The following is a 23090-nucleotide window of genomic DNA, read 5'->3' as shown; positions in this document are numbered from 1 at the left end:
TAAAACCCAACAAATATGTCTACTAGAAAATATGAATCTGGATATGAAAAACTCAATAACGACTCGACCCCCTAGGACTTAAGTTAGGCCGTTATTAAATACATGCATGCATGGAACTTAAAACAATACTCGGTTATGACAAAATAAATGCTAATTAAATAAGGTAAGTTCAAAAGACTTTCGTTAAATTCAAATACTAAATCAATAGTAGGATACCCATAAATCATAAAGGATAATAAATAAGTTTGAAAAACGATTCTTAAAAGTAAGTTTTAAACATCAAAACTAAAAATTAAGAGGAACATGAAAAGAACTCTAAATCTCATGATGCGGAAGTGTGAAAACGAGTCTCAGTGGTTCGATCATGAATTCCGTTATCCATCGTCGGTGCATCTCTACCCTTACCTGAAACAACAATATGAGAAAAAATGAGTATAAAATACTCAGTAAGTAACCCTACTACTGGGGTCAGGCTAGACATCTATGTTCTCTAGATACCCACCTCTGGTGAAACATATAAACTGCTCTAGTTCTCATGGGACACATATACACATGAAACAAGAAGGAGACTGAGTTCTATCCTACTGTAGTTAAGTATGCCCATTACCTCTGGTGAATCCCGAAGGAGACACAAACTGGTGAATCCCGAAGGAAACACAATCTCTTACATACGCATGGTTATGCATACACCTCTTTCGTATACACATAACCCACTTAATGTGTACCTCTTTCGTACAATGGTTACGTATACACCTCTTTCGTATACACATAACCCACTGAATGTGTACCTCTTTCGTACACCTGGTTAAGTATACACCTCTTTCGTACACCTAACCCATTGAGTATGTACCTCTTTCGTACACCCAGATCCTCTCTATAAATGTAGGGATGCGTACCTCTTTCGTACACATGGTTATGTATACACCTCTTTCGTATACACATAACCCACTGAGCGTGTACCTCTTACGTACACCCCAGTACCCTCTAGGTATGTATCACTTTCATACACACTAGCCCTAGTACATCTCTTTCATGTACTAGCGCCCTTAGACGTGCATCACTTTCATGCAATCACATAGCCTGGAAAGGAAAAGAGATTGCATCTAACTTCATATTACATATAACGTTCACATAATCATGAATCCTTTAAAATCTCCTGATCAAGGTCTTAATCATGTTAATAAACCTCAACATACGTAATTAATCTAGTATTAATGGATCCACTCTAGTACATCACTTTCATGCACTAACTCATGTAAACAATCAAACATTTGAAATATCATAATGCATCATATAGCTTACACACTTTCATAATAAATCACATAAATAAGCACATCAACAAAATGCTCCAACTTTCACCTAATTTTAAGACATTCCCGTAGTAGGGTCGCTTAATTCATAATTTAAGATCATGCTCAATCGTCCTTTTAATATATCTCATAAAATTCTAAATCATGCTCATACATTAACATGCTTCAGACATATTATCACATGCTCATATATCTTTTCTAAACAATCCATTAAATCTCAGAATAGTCAAAATTATCCTAGTAACTAGTCTTACAATCCCCAACATAAATCATAAATTTATCGGCACAAAAGCGGTTCCAGTAGTAAGATTACTCACCTCTAATCGCAAACTCTAGAAACTAGAAGCTCAACCTCTTCCTTGCCCAATGGAACCTTGAATCAAACAAACATGCAAAACAACTTTAATCCTTGTTGGTTGTTGTTCGAAATTTGGAGCTATTAAGAAGTGGGTAACTCAAATCTAATGTCGAAATAGAATAGGGAATTGTCGAACAATTGTCAAGAAGGGGAAAAACGTTGTTGTTAGGGTGTTTTGATCATGCGAGATGCTGCTTAAAGTTGCTAGAAGTCGCAAGCGTTGTGGCCATTGAAGTTGTATGCTGCGGTGTCATAGGACATTGATTGGAGATCGTGGGCATTGCCGTTGTTCATTGGAAGGAGAAAACGATAAGATGGGAGGTGGGGTTTGATTTTTTTTTTAAATAATAATAATAATAATAAAACAAAAAAGGAAATAAATATTATTACATTTAATTTCTTTCATTTTATTATTAAATTTCATTACATTTAATTCCAATTTTCAATGTGCGGATATTATACCAATTTTCACTGGGGCTTTAAAGTACTGCCCATTCCCTATCAGCAACACTTCAAAACTCGATTGAGCGGCCCAAACAATCCAAAGTGAAGTCTAAAGCAGAAAACAGAAGCCGGAAGATTCCAAAGAGGAAGAACGGATGGTTCCCCTGTCGGTATTTCGTGGCAATTAGAATCAGATGTTTAAGAGCTACATACCATTTTCGAAACCTTTCCTAGAAAGCGTTGAAGTGGATCCTCTCTCTTTCAACACTTGAAAAAATGGCCATCTCCACTGCCTTCTCGACGAACGCCCACTTCCCATTTTCTACAATTTGCAGATCAATTTCCTCCCTCAGTCCACCCCTCGATGTTTTTTTCAACGCCAGGAGAGATTGCAATCGTCGGTTTCCCTCAATTAGACCATTGGGCACCAAATTGGCGAAAACCAGGGCTGCATTGTCTGAAATTTCTTACCGCAAGCAGTACCCAAAAGTGGGTGCCAAGTCTATTGGACCCATTCCACCTGCCCAGCTACTTCAAGTCGTTGAGAATGCTGCCAAGACAGGAGCCGAGGTTTGTGATGTGATGATGATATTTTTATCCTAATAAATTCTTTTAGTTTACTAGTTTGTTCTTCTTCCTTTTCCCCCTTTTTATCGCCTTTTCGAATTTCTTGTTTGTTGAACTTAGGAGCTTCTGACGTATGAGAACCAAACATGTATAGTGATATCTTGTTTTGGAAGTCAAAGTTCAAGTGGGGTTGTTTTATTTAGTTTGCTTTGGATAGCTGTGGTCTGCGATATTTCGAGAACTCGCGATTTTAAGAACATTCAGAAGTCTTACAATTCAAAACTATGTTCATCTTGGTATAAAAATGTGGCGTGGAATTCTAGCTTCTGAAGTGATAATTAATATGACATGGACCAAAAGGGTGTATCCTGCTGGGGAATTAGAAGCAGTTGCTTAGGGTCATTTGAAAGTTATTCCATATCAGTGTCTGAATTTTAGCTTCTGAAGTTTGCTTCACTATGAACAACTTATTAACATGGCTGCTGCCTTTTGAGAAAATGGTCACTAAAGTATTTGCTTGTTGGCTGCATTATGTGAGTTTTCAGTCCTTTACCTTGATGTTCCCAGGTGGTGATGGATGCTGTTAATAAGCCTCGGAATGTTCAATATAAAGGATTGACAGACTTAGTAACCGAGTAAGAATTCCCTAGGAAATTTCAACTATCACGCCATAAGTTTTATGCTTTGTGTCATATCAAACTATAACTTTGCAATATGGATTTAGTTTTGTGATGTGAAATGAAATTGTTCGTCGTCACATGAAATTACATGGAGTTCCTTGCTCGCAATTTTCTTGGATAAAGAAAGAAATAGAGTGAAACATGTACATTTATTTATTTATATTTTTTTTTTAAGGTAAAAGAGAAGTGAACGTATAGAATGAGTGGAAAGAAATCTATGCATGTTCATAAAGCTATCGATGTTCTTAATTGCTGCATGTCATTCTTAAAAACGTTTCATATTTGGTGCTCTGGAGAATCACTCAAATTTATACTATGTTTTGGCCAAGTTACCTCTAGGCAAAACTGCTTAAGCCTCGACCAGATATTATTGTGGCCTGAGGGTTGTTTTGGTCTGGACTTTTTCAATTGCTCCATTTGTTCCTTTACTTTCTTTTTTTTGGTAAGATAAATGAAAACATGGGAAAGACCCTAGAGAGAGATTACATGAGGAAATGCCAATTGCTCACTAAAAAAGATAAGTTGAAATGACTAAAAGGGTACTTAGTTTTACACTAAGAAAAAGCAATAAATATAACCGATTCCATAAAACAATTGAAAAGGGAAAAGGAATCATTAAAAAGCCGACTGTTCCTTTCTCCCCACAACGGGCAAAAAAAGGGGCGCACAATAGCCAACCAAACTGCCTTCTTAGTACCACCAAAAGGATGACCCACCAATAGGGAACCCAAAGCATTCGAGGTGGAATTAGGGCAAATGAAATACCATCCAAAAGAAGACAGAATAATATCCCAAAATTTTGCAGCAAATAGGCAATGGAAAAACAAACGAATTGAAGATTCAACATGTTGATAACACATGAGGCACCAAGAGGGAGAAAAACATATATAAAGAAGATGACAATGCAAAAGGTAAGCAGTATTAATGCACCCCAGCTAAGCTCCCAAAGAAAAATTTTAATTCGCTTAGGGTAACAGTCTTTCCAAATCATCGAGTAAGATCAGAAGAGGCAAAAGCCCTAGTACCCACCAAGTCAGCCATAAGAGATTTAACAGAAAAGACCATAGAAGAATCCAGAGGCCAAATCTAGGAATCAGGGGATGAGCGTAATCTGACAGAAGACAAGTGATGCGACAAAGTTGTCCACTCCCCAATTTCCAACTCAGTAAGATTATGACGAAGATTTAGGTCCCAAGCACTAGAGGATGAGTTTCACACAATAGCCACAGTAGCCTCTAGCTGCTGAGCAACGCGATAAAGCCGCAGAAATACAGTTGAAAGGACACCACAACGAAGCCAAGAGTCATTCCAAAAAGAAATATTAGTACCATCACCAAGCTGACGATGAATATGAGAAGCCACCAAACCAATAGATTGGCAAATAAAGCTCCATGGTGCCTTAAAAGAAGCACGAGAGATAGGAGTAGGTCACACACAATCGATAGAATAGTACTTAGCCACAATGAAAGATCTCCATAAAGCATCATGCTTAGATAGAAACCGCCATGTCCATTTTGCAAGAAGGGCAGAATTTCGATGCTTAAAGTTGCCAAGACCAAGACCCCCTGATAATTGAGGCTGTTGAGATATATCTTCAATTCACATTATGCATGCCAACATCACCATGAGAACCCTCCCAAAAGAATTGACAAACCATCTTGTCAAGCCAATTGATGACCGAGGGAGCCGTGAACAAAGATAAGTAATATGTAAGGAGAGTGTGTCTGCCACCTTTCGAAATATAAGCATATTTCTAATTATGAAGCTTTGCTGATTCTCTCCACCACCGGCTACCAAAAATTCACAGATTGGAATTACCACCTAAAGGGAGGCCAAGGCAAGTAGATGGCCAGAAATCTCGTTTACAACCAAAAGAGTTCACCAACCAATCAAAATCAGAATCAGAAATATGAATACCGAGGAGCTCACTCTTAGCAAAATTAACTTTCAGACCAGATGCATATTCAAAAATACGGACAACATCAAACAAATTCTGTAAAGCATGTCGCCCAACAATGGAGAACAACAAGGTATCATCAGCAAATTGTAAATGATTCAAGGAAAAAGACGAATGTCCAATAGGGTGGGCAATAGTAAGATCCACTGAGGAGCTATGATTAAGAAGAGGACTTAGGCAATCAGCAACAAGAATAAATAAGAAAGGGGAGAGAGGATCACCCTTCCTGATACCACAGGTAGGTATAATCTTCCCCCAAGGAAGGCCATTAATAATAATGGAGTAATTAGATGCAACCTCTGATCCAAGTATGCCAAAGACTACCAAAACCTTTAATCATAAGAATATAGTCAAGAAATTCCCAATCAACCGTATTAAAAGCCTTCTTCAGATCGAGATTAAGGATCACCCTGGACTTCATATGGAAGGACCAATCATCAATGAGCTCATTGGCCATCAAAGAAGCGTCAAGAATTTTCCTGTTTACCACAAAGGCTAGCTGATTGGCAGCAATAGTAAAAGGGAGAATCAACTTAAGAAGATTTGAAAGAACACAAGCCACAATCTTATAAGCACAAGGAATGAGACTAATCGGTTGATAATCAAAAACAAATTTAGAGTTTACTTTCTCAGGGATCAAACATATTTAAGTCTCATTTAGCTTAACATTAATAACTCCAGAGGTATAAAAATCCTGTATCAGAAGCATCATGTTAGATTTGATGGTGGACCAAAAAAGTTTGAAAAATTCAGTAGTGAAACCATCAGAATTAGGAGATTTGCTTGGCAGGAGATTTGCTTGTGCCAAGAGAGGAGACAGCCATATAAACCTCCTCTTCATGAAATGATGCTCCAAGTTAGTGGCATGGGTGGAGGAAATAGGACTCCAATCGAGGTTGGTTGGAAGAAAGCGTTGTTTATCATCTTTAGTAAAAAGGGAGAAGTAAAAACCCAAAATTCAACCTCAATGTCCTGATCAGTCAAAAAGCCAGTGCCATTCCTAGAGAGGATCTTAGATATCAAACTTTTACGACGTCGAACAGCAACAATTATGTGAAAAAATCTGGTATTTTCATCCCCTTCAAGAATCCATTTAAGCTTACATCGTTGTTGCCAATGGATATGATCTTGAATATTCAAGTTTTCGATCTCTTCTCGAAATAATCGACGCTAATTAACTAATCTTCACTAAGAGGGCCGCTATTTTCCAAAACATCCAACTGTGACAATTGAGACATAAGAGAGAAGAGTTGAGATGCTTTCGTCTGTTGTGTAGTATTCCAATCACGAATGATAGATTTCAGACCTTGCAACTTCATCATGAAGTCGTGACTTGGCCAACCAGTTATGGGGTGAAGATTCCACCAATCCTCCACCAAAGTGCGAAAACTAGGAACTTTAAGCCAATAATTTTTTAACCTGAAGGGACAAGGACCCCAAGCCATACTTCCTGTGAACAAAGCCAGAGGAAAGTGGTCAAAAGTAGTTCGATCTAGCCGTTTGAGAGTAACAGTCCCTAATTTATGAAGACAACTTTTTGTGAGAGAGAACCGATTAAGAAGAGCGAGATATTGAGTGGGACCAGAGCTAGACCATGTAAAGCAGCCATTCGACAAAGGAGTATTCCGTAATTGGTAATTAAAAATCCATTGGTTAAAAGCACGCATACTGGAGGAGATTGTGGGATCATGAGATTTCTCCCTTGACCACCTCATAACGTTGAAATCACCACCAATAACCCAATTTGCGCCTCCCAAACCAGCAAGGTCATCAAGCTCTTGCCAAAAAGCAGATCGATAAACATTGTTAGATGGACCATAAACTGCAGTAAGGCAAAAGCAATAACCATTTGCCAGAGAAACATGAACAAAGACAGTGAAAAGGCCTTGGATGACCTTAAGGATGGAAAAATCAGGTTCACTCCAAAGAATAAGAACCCAAACCAATGTATGAGGAGCTCCATATAGATTTAATAAAAAAGGAATCAATTGATGATAGTTTTGTTTCTTGGAGAAAGAACAATGCTGGGGCTATGTTGTTGTATAAGTTTTTTAACCAAGGTCCTTTTCTTCCAAGAATTGAGACCCCGAACTGCTGAAAAACATTATTTTCTCTTATTTCTCTTAGGAGGAAAGAGTTTCTTAAATAGAAAAAATACCCAATTACAAATAAGGAAAGAAAAAAAAATAGCAAATATAATAAAATAAATACAATAGAGAATCTCACAATAAAGGAAATAATCAACACTCCCCCTCAAGTTGGTTTGAAGATATCATTCATGGCCGGCTTAATCAACTTTTTAAATTGTCACTTTGGAAGACCTTTAGTTAACACATCTGCAATTTGCTTTGCTATTGGAAGAAAGGGAATGCATATTATTCCTGCATCAATCTTCTCCTTTATGAAGTGTTTATCAACTTCGTGTATGTTTTTTTTTCCTATCATGAAGGACTGGATTGTGGCCAATGGAAATTGCTGACTTGTTATCACAATAAATACGTATGATAATTGTTTGAGAGAAATTCAATTCTTCCGATAGTCTTCTTATCCATATGCCCTCACAAATACCATGGGCTAATGCCCTAAATTCTGTTTCAACATTAATTCTTGCAACCACACTTTGTTTTTTACTTTGCCAAGTAACCATATTTCTTCCAACAAAAGAGCAATAACCCAAAGTGGATCTTCCATCAGTTGTGCTACCTGCTCAATCAGCATCAGTGTAAACCTCAACATTTAGGTGGTCATGCTTCGTGAATAATATACCTTTTCTTAGAGTACCTTTCAAATATCTCACGATTCTATAAACTACTTCAAAGTGAATTGACCCGAGAGCATGCATGAACTGACTTGCCACACTAACTGCAAAAGCAATGTTAGGACGTGTACGAGAGAGGTATATGCTCCCTACAAGTCTCTGGTACTTTTTTTTCTTTTACCTCTTTTTCAGTTGCAGCTACCAATTTTAAATTTTGTTCAATGGGAGTTTCTGCTATCTTGCAACCAAGTAAACCTATCTCCTTCAGTAGGTCAAGAATATACTTCCTCCAAATTGACAAGAATGCCACTTTTAGACTTGACAAACTCCATGCCTAGGAAATACTTTAAGGTTCCCAGGTCCGATTTGAAAATCATTAGCAAGGTTTTTCTTCAAGATATTCAGTCCTGTCTCATCATTACCTGTAAGAATGATATCATCAACATACACTATCAAAACAACCAACTTACCACTTTTAGTATGTTTATAGAACATAGTATGACCAACTTGACTTTGACTGAATCCATAGCTTGTGACTGCCTTTCCAAATTGTTCAAACCATGCTTTAGGAGATTGTTTAAGCCCATATAATGATTTCTTTAACTTGCACACTTTATTAATCTCGAGATCCACCTCAAAACCAGGTGTCAAGTCCATAAAAACCTCTTCTTCAAGATCCCCATTGAGAAAGACATTCTTAACATCAAGTTGATAAAGAGGCCAATCAAAATTAACTGAAACAGACAACAGGATTCTAATAGAATTAATTTTAGCTACTGGAGCAAATATTTCTTGATAATCAATGCCATAGATTTGAGTGAACCCCTTGGCAACCAATCTGGCCTTGTACCTTTCAATACTACCATCAACTTTACCTTTTACAGTGAACACCCATTTGCATCCCACTGTTTTCTTATCTTTTGGTAGTTCGACTATGTCCCATGTGCAATTTTGTTTTAGCACATTAATCTCTTCCATCACTGCTAATTTCCAATTCAAATTATTTAGGATTTCTTGTATATTTCTTGGAACAAATAGGTTGGTTATTTTGGATGTGAAGGTTTTATGACAGTCGGACAATCTATGATAAGAAAGATAGTTTTCAATGAGATATTTGGTGCATTTACGAGTACCTTTCCTATGGGCAATTGGAATATCAAGATCAGATACATCGGGTAAAGGATTAGAAGGAGATGTAGAACTAGGGGAACTAGGAGTAGACTGTCTAATACCTGGATCTTCAAGATCATTCATCAGAGTATTTGATTGGTTTTGTGATAAGTCAACTGTCTGATTTCAAACTCTTTGAGTCAAGTTTCTTCTAGTATAAACTTGAAGTTTAGGATTTCGACTTGTAGAGTCATTTCGTAGTGCTTCTCCCCCTGAAGAACTCTCCATACTTGGCATCGAAGGACTAGAACTCATAATTTCAGGACCATTGATGTTTGGGAGAGATGAAGTACCCCAAAAATTATCTTCAAGGTTAGATGCCTCCCCCTGAAGAGAATTTGGGCAAAAAAAAATGTTGATTTTCCAAAAAAGACACATCTATACTCTCAAAATACTTATTACTTGTTGGTCAAAGGATCAAAACATTTGTAAGCCTTTGTATGACATACATAGCCTACAAAAATGTATTTAGTGGCTCGAGGATCAAGCTTAGTTTGAGAAAGGGGAGAAGTATGGACATAAGCAATACACCCAAACAATTTAATTGATAAATCTGAAAACAGTCGGTTGTTAGGAAAAAATTCATTGAAGTGATTCAGAGGAGTTCTAAAATTCAAACCTTAGATGACATTCGATTGATCAGATATGTAGCTGCAAGAACGACATCGCCCCACAAATATTTTAGAACATTCGTAGAGACGGTAAGGGCACGAGCAACTTCAAGTAAGTGTCTATTTTTACGCTCAGCAATGCCATTCTGCTGAGGTGTGTCACAACACGTAGCTTGATGGAAGATTCCCTTATCTTGCAAAAAATTGGTTAATTGTTCATTAAAATATTTAGTGCCGTTATCAGAGTGAAGAATTTGAATTTTAGTTTGAAATTGAGTCTCAATCATTTTGTAAAACCGAATGGAAACCTCTTTTACTTCTGACTTTTTTGTTACCAAATAAAGCGAAGTTAAACAAGTATGGTCATCTATAAAGGTAACAAACCAATGCTTACCATATGAGTTAAGACTTTAGACGGACCCCAAACATCAGTAGAAATTAAGGAAAAAGGTGATGAAGCCTTGTATGGTTTAGGCAAATAGGTGGATTGATGATGTTTGGCAAAAGTGCAACTTTCACATCGAAAAACTGAACAATCAAATCTTTAAATAAATCGAGAAATAGATACTTTAAATAAAAGAAATTTGGATGCCCTAATCTACGATGCCAAAACATTATAGTTTCTTTAATAGATGGAGAACAAACACTACTCAAGCCATAAACTTTTTTATGACCAGCAGAAACTTCATTAAAGTAATAGAGACCATCAATTATCCTAGCACGTACAATCGCACCTTGCTTAGAACTTTTCCAATTCACTGGTTTTCCATGAAGTTTCCAACAAGTTTCACGTGTACGTCGAGGTTTATTGCAATGGTCGCACTAGACACGAGGCTTTTCATGTGGCTTGTTGGATTGACCAGAAGCCTTCTTTGTAGTATTTTCAGTCACGAACGCAGAGCATTCAACTGAATCAATAGTTTTTTTTACAAATTATAACGTTCCTGCGACTTTCTTCCCTACGAACTTCAGAAAAAACATCATTAATAGTTGGAAGAGTAGTTTTTCCAAGTATTCTACCTCTAACTTCATCAAACTCAACATTGAGGTTGGCAAGGAATTTGTAAATACGACATCTTCAACAGTTTTCCTATAGTACTTTTGGTCCTTTGTAGACTTCCATTCATACGTATCAAAGAGGTCAAGGTCTTGCCAAATCCTTTTTAAGGAATGAAAGTATTGTGTAACTGAGTTAGTTCCTTGTCGTATATCACTCAATTTCAAGTTCAACTCAAACACTTGTGACTGGTTGTCCAAATCAGAATACATCTGAGTTACATCTGAGTTACACTATCCCATAATTCCTTGGCGGATAGAGTAACGTATGTAGTTACAACCAATGTCTTCAACCATGGAGTTGACAAGCCAAGTCATAACCATGGAGTGTTCAGCGTCCCACTTGGCCAATGAAGGGTCATTTGGACTAGGGACGATTTTTTCTCCCGTGATGTAACCAATCTTACCTTATCCACGAATATGCATCCGAACACTTTGGGACCAACGAAGAAAATTATCCCCATTAAGTCGAATGGTAGTTATTTGGACAGTGGGACCGGTTGAATGAACATGATTGTTGCAAACTCGAGTGATGGGTGCCTTAGTTTCTGACATATCATTGAATGATGGGTGCCTTAGTGTCCGACATTTCGTTGAAAAAAACAAAGACCCAAGAAAAAAAACACCAAATAGAGGCTTAAACAAACCAGTAACTTGATGAGACAACCGACGAACGGTGGCAGTCGGTTGACGGTGGCGATGGGTGGCGCTGAGCAGCAAAAACAACGGTCGGTGACGCAGACAACCAACGGACGAGCATTAAAATTGAAAAAACGCGACCAAAAACGCAACCAAAAAACATGACTAAAACACGTTCGGCGGAGATACGACAAAGTCCGGTGGAGATGCGACGTTTGGAGACGATGCTTCAGGCGACTGACGGCGGCGGCGAACAAACGGAGACTGATCGGCAGCGGCGGCGGTGATAAAAAGTAGGGTTTTTTTAGGTTTTAAAACAATTAGGGTTTTTAGGGTTTCAAAACCTTTGAAATTTTGATACCATGCTAAAAACCATTATTTTCTCTTACTTCTTTTAGGAGGAAAGGGTTTCTTAAATAGAAGAAATATACAATTACAAGTAAGGAAAGAATAAAAAACTGCAAATATAATACAATAAATACAATAGAGAATTTCACAATAAAGGAAATAATCAACACGAACATTCCAAGAAAGAAATTTCATTGATGGTCCGAAGAACCCTCCCTGATGGCCAAGGTTGCTGACTTGTCGTAGTGGACTGATGAATAGAGGCCAAGTAATTCTCTCTGAAGTTTGGGTTTTTTTGCTAGTTGTGGCAGGTGGCTTCTTGGTTTTATTTGGAGGAATGACTGGGGGATGGCCATAACACATCATCCATGTTTTGACAACAATGAGGCCAAAACATTAAGGCTGAAAGGGAGGGGAGATGTGGCTTGAGGCTGCTGTTGGGAAAAAGGAGGGGAGATAGGAGAAAGTGAATCACTTGTCGGGGTGGAAGAGTTTAAGGTTGCGGTAATTGGAGATCAGTCATGGCCAGGGCTTAGGTCAGATGGGAGAGGAGGAAGGGAGTATAGGGGAAGGTGGTTGGATTCATCCGGGTTCATCACTTTTTGGAAATGTCAAACTAAACCCTCATCATCAGTCCTTTCCCTAATAATTGTAACACTTGATTTGGCTCTTCAATCTCTATAGATCTTGACGTTACTCAGGGAAATTTCCTCAGTTTGTGCAGAGAGAAAAATCGAATATTTTTGGCTTACTCATAAATCTGTCTTTTTGACATTTTTGTGTCTTGTATTAGCATTCTGTTTTCAGCATGTTTCCTGATTTAATTGCAGAACAGATAAAATGAGTGAGGCTGCTATTCTGGAAGTCGTTAGAAAGAACTTTAAAGATCACCTCATCCTTGGAGAAGAGGGAGGAGTTATAGGAGATTCATCATCTGATTATCTTTGGTGCATTGATCCTTTAGGTTTGCAACTTTGTCTTTGATGTGAAATATAAAGTAGTTTAAATTTTTTATCAGTATTAGGAGATGAACCAACGTCTTCATAATAGATTATCTATTGCTCCCAAGATATGTGCATCTTAATAATGGTTCCTTTATTCTTCTTCTGATAATGGTTAGATACTGAACTTACTCACCGTTTTACATTTCTTTTCAATTGCATGTTTTTTAAGAAAAAGAACTGAGTGGTTCCACATATTTCGGTTTCCGGTGACAAATAAAGTCAATGTATTGCATTTTTAGTTTATCCACGATTCCACTGGATCTTTTTATTTGTTCTTTCAATACTAAAATAGTTTATGTTATGTGGGTAACGTTTGTTAACCCCATTTCGGATCATTGCATAAACTATGGTCCAATAGATTGTATTGAACCAATAACTTACATACTCGATTGTCATTCAGCCCTTCATCTCCTTGATTTGTTAAAAATAAAATAAAAATTGAAAGTGTATTTTGCAATTAATTTCTTCACAAAGTTATTTTCTGAAGCTCGGTTCCAGTTATGGATTTATCTACATGTAAATGTGTGAGCTTTTTGATTAGCATTGCTCTTTAAATAACCTCTGTTGCTTTGACATCTTAACTCTTAAATGCGAAGGCTTTAGGTTTCAAATGGTAATGTTTAATATTTGCTAGCACATTATGTATTTGCTATTGTATGAGCATTTTGAGGAGCCTGCTGTCTAAAGAACTTTTTTCTTGACATCTTGGCTGTCGGGGTTCTAGTTTTGAGATGGTAATGTTGATTTTCTGGTGACAATTTTATATCATCTTTAATTGATGCCAGTTAATGTCTACTATGTCTATATTGTCCCAATGATAATTTGATATCAGTGTACTTTTAGTTATTTAATGAACCATGTAAGTACAGGCTTTGTTTTATATCTGCTCATTAGTTCTGGTACGATCAGGAAGTTCATCTTGAAACTCCCTATAATCAATGGAGGACTAGATCTATCTAAACATGTTTTGATGTATTTTTCATTATTTACCTTTAGAGACGAATCCTGTGACTGGATATTTTAGCTTATTTCTCTGTTTTATCTATACCATGTGCATACATATATAATCCAAAAAGTACAAGTTGTTTAACTTCTTTATAAACACAGATGGAACAACAAATTTTGCACACGGCTATCCTTCCTTTGCAGTATCTGTTGGCGTTTTATTTAGGGGAAGTCCTGCTGCTGCAGCTGTGGTATTCACACTAATCTTTATTTGCATGTCTCAAGCTGTGCTCTACTAATGGATAAGTAAACAAAAAATTGACCTCTAAAATTTGGTCACGTTATCGATTATTCAAACAGATAATGAGGTTTCTTTGCGAATAGGATAAGCTTGTCTAAAATCATCAAACTTTGAAACCCATCTTGTAACTGATCTGAAATCCTGAGTTTGAAAACTAACAAATGAGATACAAAATGGTTCTTGAAAAAATTCAACCATCCAAAAACACATTTGATCGGGGTATATCATTTTTAGTATCCATAATGTGTTTGATTGAGGACGAAATTGGAAACAAAAAAGCATTTGGTTATCAAAGAGGTTTGATTTGGACGTGACAACAGAAAGATGAACTGATGTGTTCACAAAAATATGCTATTTTCTTAAACGGACATAGTCAGAAAGCATGCCTTCAGCTAAACATGTGTCCTATGCCAACTCCAACAATGAGCTGGTGTTAAGAGTGGGTTGAAACTCCCATGGAACAAGCAATCATAAAGCAAGCACGTTGACATGCATCAAGCAAGTACTTCCAAGCAAGCACAATTATGCATCAAGGTGTCATTTGCAAGGCCAAGTAAAGGGCCGAGAAGAGAAGTGCAAGATCGGCCTTGGGCCATGATAAGCAAATAATTAGAAATGATTAGGAGCTAGAGCATTAAAAGATCTGCTTCCAAGTTAAGCTTCCAAATATGAAGAGTTGCAACCCTTCAAGAATCAAAGCCACAAAAAGTCATAATGAATCTGGAAATTCAGATTCATTCACATATTTAATACTAGATGTATCAATTTATAATAATGTATTTACATTTATGGAGGTTCATGTATGTAGTTGAAGAGCTTTTGTTGAACCTAGTCAATTAGGTGAAAGGTTGTGTTCTTTCAAGTTGTCTTTTCAATTAGTATAAATACCTATGTACTTTTGTCATTTGAGCAACACTTTGACTTTGAATGAAATTTCATTAGGGTTTATTCTCTCAAGGTTTATGTTTTTTCTTTGTATTTTTGTGTTTAGAATACATGTTTTAGGACTTTCAATCTAGTTTGATCAATTAGATTGTGGAAAGTTCGAAATCTTGAAGTTAGGAACAAGTTCTCCTTTCTTCTTGATCATCGTTCAATCTTCCAAGCCAAATATGTTTAGCTTTCTTGGGGTCGCTTACTAAATAGTTAATCGGGGTTATTCTTATTACTGTTGTGGAGGTTCACCTTTTTTGGGGGAGTTCTCAAAGGTGATTGAGGTAGTTCCCTTTATCATTTTGGTATCAGAGCTTTTGCTCTAAACAGATTATAGCCTTACTTGTTTTCTTTTCCATGTCATCATTCTTTATTTAATTTCATCTATTTCCTTATTCCTTGTGACTCTTCATCTTCTCATAATGATAAGCAAATAATTGGCAATGATAGGAGCTGGAGCATTTAATGTTTACTTCCAAACTAAGATTCCTACCCATGGTGAAAAATTACAACTTTTCATGCATCTAAAGGCATCTTTTCATTCAAGAGTCATAATGAATCTGAACAGATTTGGCTTGGAAAATTGGTCGATGATCAAGAAGAAAGGAGAACTTGTTCCTAACTTCAAGATTTCGAACTTTTCACAATCTAATTGGTCAAACTAGATTGAAAGTCCTAAAACATGCATTCTAAACACAAGAATACAAAGAAAAAACATAAACCTTGAGAGAATAAACTCTAATGAAATTTCATTCAAATTCAAAGTGTTATTCACATGACAAAAGTACATAGATATTTATACTAATTAAAAAGACAACTTGAAAGGACACAACCTTTCACTTAATTGACTAGGTTCAACAAAAATTCTTCAGCTACATACATGAACCTCCATAAATGTAAATATATTGTTATAAATTGATACATCTAGTATAAATATGTGAATGAATCTGAACTTCTAGATTCATTATGACTTTTGGTGGCTTTCATTCTTGAAGAGTTGCTACTCTTCATATTTGGAAGCTTAACTTGGAAGCAAACCTTTTAATGCTCTAGCTCCTAATCATTGCCAATTATCTGCTTATCAGGCCATTCCCTAAAATTCAAGTTTCCGTCGTGAGTTTGGATGAGTAGCTTTGGAGATGGGTGCATATAAGTGAAAGATGGACCAAATTTCGTGTTAATTAAAGTTCAAATGTATGCTCCACATCGGTGAGTGACTCCTTGCCACTTTTGATGTGCAAGGGTGACACCTTGGAAATGCCTTAAAGTGTACTTTTAGAGGGAGGCATGGTGTTGGCTCCCCACCACCGTAGGCCATGGCTCCCCACCACTGTAGGCCATGGCATGGTGCAGGGTCTAAGTGAGGCATTGCATGGCACATGCAGTGTTCCATGGTGTGGGCAACGTTGTGGGATGAGTGTCTTGGATGACTTCCTATGAGGATGGGTAAATCAAAGACAGTGCCAGGCGTCATAGGTGTTTCGATAATTTGCCTCTCTCAAGGGTCAAAGGTTGCCATATGGGCCTTGGCTTTGACATCATATGCTTATTTGGCTTGACACGTATGGTCGTAAATGTCTCATGCCTCAACAATGTTTGGATGGATGGATGGATGTTTGGAAGGCCCCAACATATAAAAAGAACACGAGTGTCAATTGTGCATGTTTAAGCTCGATGACATCCTAACATTTAGATGGCATCTTAAGGTACAAGTGGGCACCTGGTAAGCGTTAGAAAGCTAATTTTGGGCTAATTTTGGTAAGCGTACAAAGGTACAAGTGGCCAGTCCTTCATGATAGAAAGCTAGTTCAGGCCCGTTAAAGATCAAAACTCATCCTGGTAAGGTCCTAACTTGGTATAGAAGTGGAACGGCTGTGTGACTGAGAACCAAGATATGCCCTATTGTAAAAGCATAGTCGAGCTGTGGGACTTGGTCTAGAGTACATGCAAGTTGGCTAGAGTTGCGAAAGAGTTACAATGCACGTGAAAGTGATGTAATTGCCAAGAGCAAGTCAAGTTGCAAGCATCGAGTTGAGAACACTTAGTTTAGACAATGTTGTTGACGAGAAAAAACATGCTTACGTGTGCTGCGAGTTTTGGTGGATTTTCAAGACAAATGAAAAAAAATAAATGAAGCTCATTTGGGGTCAAGAGAACCTTGCCAAAGGTCCGATGGGAAAAAAACGCGAAAACAACATTACAGGCTAGAGTTAGCCTTAAGGTTGGCCATGTTCATGGTAAGTTCATGGCGCCATATGGTTGAAAAGTGATAATCGTGATACAATGCCCGTCTTTCTGGAATGTGCCTTTATTAGTGTTTTGTGGAAATATCTGTTTCAATCGGTCAGCTTTCAAACTCCAATCCTTGATTTGGTGAAGCTATTCACTTCTTTATGGAATTCATTATACCAAGAAAGCTCTTATTATTTGGGTCAATGCTGGTCATGCTATCTTTTGAAATTTGGACTATTTGGGGTTAAAGGATGAAAAAAAATTAATTAATTTTTCTTTTTATAAGATGCTGGGGACAGGAATTTAGAATGGGATTAGTGGTCTGGTATCTCTCTTTGGAATTCCTCCGGCGAACTATTTTCTAACTATGGTCTCCTCATTGATAACTTTGAACTGGATTTTGTTTTTGTTTTTGTTTGTTTGTTTGTTTGTTTTTTTTTTTTTTTGTAAGCCTTTGAACATTCTATTAATCAATTAAACGTTTGTTATTAAAAAAAATCAAGTTTTTTCCATACCTAAATTTATTATACTCAGCATTGTGGTAAATAGGAAAGAATCTATCATCATATTTTCTAGAGATTGAGGCAAAAAATGATTGGAGGACTAAAGAGAAAATCTGAACAGATTATATTAGCTTTGCCTTTGAGATCAAGAATCAATCATCATATGTTCCAGGAAAATTAAGATCATGGGAGGTTCTTGCTTTCTTTTATTCAAAAGGACAAGTCTACTGAATTGATTGGATAAGAATGCTGATTTGGTTTTCTTTGACATGCTTCTTGTTGTTGCGTTCTCTCTCTCTCTCTCATTTTAAAGATTTCTGTTAATTTTGTGAGGTCTTGCTTCGATAATGAATGTCCTTTTTCAGGTAGAGCTTGTTGAGGGTCCTCTCTCTCTTTAAGATTTCTGATATTTTTGTGAGGTCTTGCTTTGATAATGCATGTCCTTTCTCAGGTAGAGTTTGTTGGGGGTCCTATGTGTTGGAACACTCGTGTATTTACTGCAACTGCTGGTACTGTTTCTAAATTTTTTTTGTTTAAATATAGTTTCGATTCCTAAAATTTATCCCTATTTCTAAGTTGGTAGTTCTATATTAGTCACTGAGGTTATAATAATAACCAGATTCAATCCTTATCCTTAAAAAATGATTACGGAACTAATGAAAAGCATAACATGATTTGCAGTGTTGTCTAACAAATAAAAGATCAAGATCTCATTAGAGACAAGCATGTTAGGGTAGATTTTGGGATTAGATTAGTAGACTATGAACAGGTCAAGACAATTATTAGAGTTTCTGTCTTCTTCCAAAGCAGGGAGGTTAGGTTCAAGTTTGATCGAACCCCATAGGTAAAAAAATATTGAAGGGTGAAGGATGAAAGAATAAAATAACTGCCAAGAAATTTGAGTAACCTGGACCCTGCGTGCATGCGTGTGTGTTTGCATGTGATCTAGAAATGAGAATTTGAACCTGTATTGCATTATTTGCAAACTTGAGGGACTACAACAGAACTTCCAAATCTTTATGGACCAAATTAAAATTGGAGTAAATTTTAGGGCCTACAACTATATTTTACATGTTTCTTTTTAGAGTTTACGTACAATTATTAAGTTTATTGACATTTGTTTTGTTAGGTGGGGGAGCATTTTGCAATGGCCAAAAGATTAATGTGAGTCAAACTAGCCAGGTGAGTTTGTTATATAATTGGAAACGACCGCGTTTGTTGGCATTTTCATTGTTCTCCAGGTCCCAGTACATTGGAGATATTTGTTTAAATTTGTTACTGAATTATTTTTTTCTTTCTGGAAATCTTATCAAAACTTTCATGTACCAACAATCGTTTCCTGTTTAATCATCTTTCTTATATTGTATTGGTTTCTTATTGAAAAAATAGTTAAGATTTGTGGATAAAAATCCATCCTTAATACTTATCGTCTCCCAACAAATCATAACAGCACACATTTACCAGTTTCTAACAACTCGTTTTCCTTGAAACATCATGCTAAAGTCAATTATTTCTGCTAAGAGAAATTATAACACTCGTATAGTATTAATCATATCATATTGTGGTAACGATTTTGTTTGTTTCCAAGCAGTTGATTTACTGCTTGACATCCATGTTTATGAAATTTGTCTGAACTTGCACATTTGGGGAAACTAAAGAAAGCTTGGTATTCATGTCACGCACATCTTTTGTTATTAAGTTCATCGGAGAAGTGTTCCATTATATTTAATAATGTGGATGGCTTTGTTTGATGGCTTAACATTATTTTCAACTTATTTAGGTGGAACGATCTCTTCTAGTTACAGGATTTGGATACGAACATGACGATCCATGGGCTACAAATATGGATTTATTTAAAGAATTCACAGATGTCAGCAGGGTATTCTTTTTATCTTCTACTGGTTAGCTATATTGATGAAGAGTGGTCCTCCCTACAGTCTTCTCAGAGACATACAGGCATAAAAGTTTACCTAGGAAATATAACTCTACCCACCTATTTACTGATTTCTTTTCTCTATTGACTTTTCATTGTGCAGGGAGTGAGACGGCTCGGTGCAGCAGCAGTCGACATGAGCCATGTAGCTCTAGGAATTGTAGAAGCGTATTGGGAGTATCGCCTGAAGCCATGGGATATGGCCGCAGGTGTTTTGGTACTGCACTGGTCTTCTTAATGTACAATACTTTCAGTCTTTAGATTGAACATATGAATAGGGAATCGAAGGTTATTTTGGTAGGCACAACCGAGGAGCATTGCGGGAAAATGGAAATAGAGGAATATCGTACTTTTCTTATGATAGATATAGAGGTAGGTTAGAAAAATTGTTAATGAGCAAAGAGACTTTGGCCAATCTAAGCATCACTGAACTGGTTTAAGGCATATATCCTTGACCTCGAAGGTTTAAATCTCACTCCCATCTATTGTTAGAGACTTTGGAGGAACAAGTTAGAATCAGCATAACTAGTATTTATTATTATTATTATTATTATTTCGATGGATCGAAAATACTCGTTTTGAAATTTCAGGTTGCTGGTTTGGGGTATATCTATCCTTCACAGTTTTCTTTTTCGTTATCTTCTTTGATGTATGCAATCATTTGTCCATCAGTAAACCATCGCTTCTTGTTTCGTTTTGAACTATAGTGAGTATTTGGAGTATTGAGTTAGTTATTATAGTACGTGAGTTATAATAGTTAGTAGGTTATAATAAGGTGCTAGGGTTCAAATTATTTTAGTCTGGGTAGGAAATAATAAACATTGTAACAAAAAAGAAAAGAGAGAATGAGTAGGAAATAATAAATATTGTAACAAAGAGAGATTTGAAATAGTAACACTGTAATTAATTGTATGTTATGATAGTTGGAAACACCCATTATTATAATTGGAACTCCAAATATGGTGTGGGCTATAATAGCCCACTCCACCCACTTGAAGTTGGGGGTCTAAACAACCCCCTAATTGTTATAATTTTGTTTCTATGTTTGAACTTGATTTTAGTTTCTCAAACTCTTTCTAGTTCAAGTCCAATTAGCCTACGATTTTTATCATATTCTTGAGCAGGCCGTTTCTATTTTCAGATAGTTGAGGAAGCAGGTGGAGCAGTGACTCGCATGGATGGGGGAAAGTTCAGTGTCTTTGATAGATCTGTTTTGGTTTCTAATGGTGTCGTACATGACAAGGTAATTTTAACATTCTGAACCCCAAGTCATCTTTTGTTTCAAGGCCCGATATTGGTCTTTATCACAATCCTTGAAGCTTTCCAAATTACGGCTAGAAATTGTATATCATTCTTTAATATCAACACTAGTCTCAAATCATCATTAGACCAAAAAACTTAAGTTGATAGATTACTATACTGTATATTTAATCTATTATTATATTCTTAACACATCATTTTACTTATGAGCATAAAAATAGCACAACAACCCAACAAGTGAACTATAATATAAAATGAGAATAAAATAACTCAAGACACATGATTTCTTGTTTTTGATACCATGTTAATGGGTTACTTGTATATTTAATCTTTCAAGAACATATTATTATGGGGCAGTTGCAAATATAGCAATCAATCCCAAAGTATTAACAGACGTGGTACAATGCAAAAAAAATTGTAGATATAGCAAAATTTAAATCTATCTCCCGGAGTCTATCAGTGATAAACTATATCGATAATAGGAGTCTATTAGTGATAGAGTCTATCACTAATATGAGTGTCTATCAGTAGTAGAGCCTATCATTGATAGATTTTGCTATATCTGCAGTTCTTTAAAAATGTTGTTATACACTTAATTATTAACCCTAAAAGTGCTACCCATTGCAATTATCTTTAAAAATATATATATGATAAACTTTTATTTTGGGAAGTTCAACACAACACCTGGGGTAGAGGAAATTAAACCTTCGACATCTTGGATAAGGACATTGTGAGATTGGAAACATATCAGGAATTTTTCAACTGCACGAATAGACACACCAATGAAATTTGGAGAGTCATTTTGAGGCTTCCATTTAATACTCATCTTCTATTCTCTTCTAAAAATATGATAAGAAAAATTTGAGATGCAATATAACATTATCTAGTTCCTCTTCATGTCTTTCTATGTGTTGGAATAATTGGTGTGTACTTGCTTACATGCTATAAGATAATTTAGTTTCAAGTTCTTCTGAATTGCAGCTTTTGGAGAAAATTGGTTCTGCAACAGAAAAACTAAAAAGCAAAGGAATTGATTTCTCATTGTGGTATAAGCCAGAAAACTATCTGACAGATCTTTGAGTTGTGCCTCTCAATATCAATTCTCAAGTCTCCAAGCAACTGTTGTAAGTTACATTAGATCTAGTCATCATTTTCTCTTTTCAAACAATAGTTTCAATGTTCACATTGCATAAGGTACTTTCTCTTGGTTTTTTTCAGGCTGTGAGAGTTTGATTGAATTGTTGGAAAAAGTGCATACGTCAAGATCTTTAAATAATGTGATGTTTATACTTGTTGATTTAGAAAAGTTGAATAAAAAAATCTTACATTCATGGAAACACATGATTGAGAGTTAAGGCTCATGCGTAATGGAAAAAATAGTCAATTCTCCATTCTCATATCTTACTTGAAGACATTCCTCTCATTCATTGCATTTGATATATATAAGGGCTTACTGCTTTTGAAGCCAAAAGGTTTCATTGCAATGAATTCTTTAGAATTATATTTTGTTAAATTCTCCATTAAGATGTTTTCTCCTTTTTTTTTTTTCCTCTTAGTAAAAAAAAAAAATTAAAAAAAGGGTAAAATCAATGGCAATGTGCACTGTGAGAGATATATTTAGTACAGTATTAAGCCTAAGGGTGCAGTTGAGATTGACTTCGCAGGGTTTTAAAGTGAGTGAAAATTTTAACTGTTTTTACTGTTTTGTAAAACTCATTATCAGATAATTTAAAGTAAATTATTTTTCCAAATTTACGTAGGGTAACTTTTGAGATTAACCTTCTAAAAAATATCATACCTTTTCTAACTATTAAAAGTCTTATTTTATCTATATTTTATAATACTTTTTCACATAGAAGTTTCAAATTTACTGATTTTTATAGGCTACAACAATTGCAAATTGGACTTAGGTCTATTATCCTTTTGCATAGATGTTAAAAAAGTTACTATGTAGTTAAAGAGTAGAAGCAGTCAGTGTGACTTACATATGTACGTGTGGTGATGAAGAAGTCTGCGGTTCAAATTCTCCTAGACGGAAAGGGAGGAAAAATGTTTGGACTACTGTTTAAGTTTTTCTTTAC

General features: G+C 36.1%; 1 protein-coding gene across 2 annotated transcripts; it reads left to right on the top strand.

Annotated features, from left to right (window-relative positions):
* The first annotated feature begins 2177 nt into the window (after positions 1 to 2177).
* Positions 2178 to 22400, top strand: IMPL1 (myo-inositol monophosphatase like 1). 2 transcript variants are annotated; one of them, XM_039038496.2, is made up of 11 exons: positions 2178 to 2682; positions 3247 to 3314; positions 12729 to 12862; positions 14010 to 14098; positions 18268 to 18325; positions 18946 to 18998; positions 19597 to 19695; positions 19853 to 19966; positions 20891 to 20992; positions 21991 to 22133; positions 22228 to 22400. In XM_039038496.2, the coding sequence occupies exons 1-10, from the start codon at positions 2389 to 2391 to the stop codon at positions 22087 to 22089; spliced, it is 1110 nt and encodes a 369-aa protein (XP_038894424.1). In that variant the 5' UTR covers positions 2178 to 2388; the 3' UTR covers positions 22090 to 22133; positions 22228 to 22400. The 2 variants fall into 2 exon arrangements, with proteins under 2 accessions (XP_038894424.1, XP_038894425.1); XM_039038497.2 differs by lacking the exon at positions 3247 to 3314.
* Positions 22401 to 23090: the final 690 nt, after the last annotated feature.

The sequence above is a fragment of the Benincasa hispida genome, chromosome 8 (assembly GCF_027475165.1).
Source record: "Benincasa hispida cultivar pf3 chromosome 8, pf3_genome.v1.1, whole genome shotgun sequence".
Classification (NCBI taxonomy): Eukaryota; Viridiplantae; Streptophyta; class Magnoliopsida; order Cucurbitales; family Cucurbitaceae; genus Benincasa; species Benincasa hispida.
The sequence above is the reverse complement of the archived record's forward strand: the minus strand, read 5'-3'. Positions and strand labels throughout refer to the sequence as shown.

What these genes read in the sequence shown, in the direction of transcription:
- IMPL1 (XM_039038496.2), top strand. Translation starts at nt 2,389, where the DNA reads ATGGCCATCTCCACTGCCTTCTCGACGAACGCCCACTTCCCATTTTCT. An exon ending in TTGGTGCATTGATCCTTTAG is followed by an intron (nt 12,863 to 14,009) that starts GTTTGCAACTTT and finishes TTATAAACACAG; the next exon opens with ATGGAACAACAAATTTTGCA. An exon ending in AATTCACAGATGTCAGCAGG is followed by an intron (nt 19,696 to 19,852) that starts GTATTCTTTTTA and finishes TTCATTGTGCAG; the next exon opens with GGAGTGAGACGGCTCGGTGC.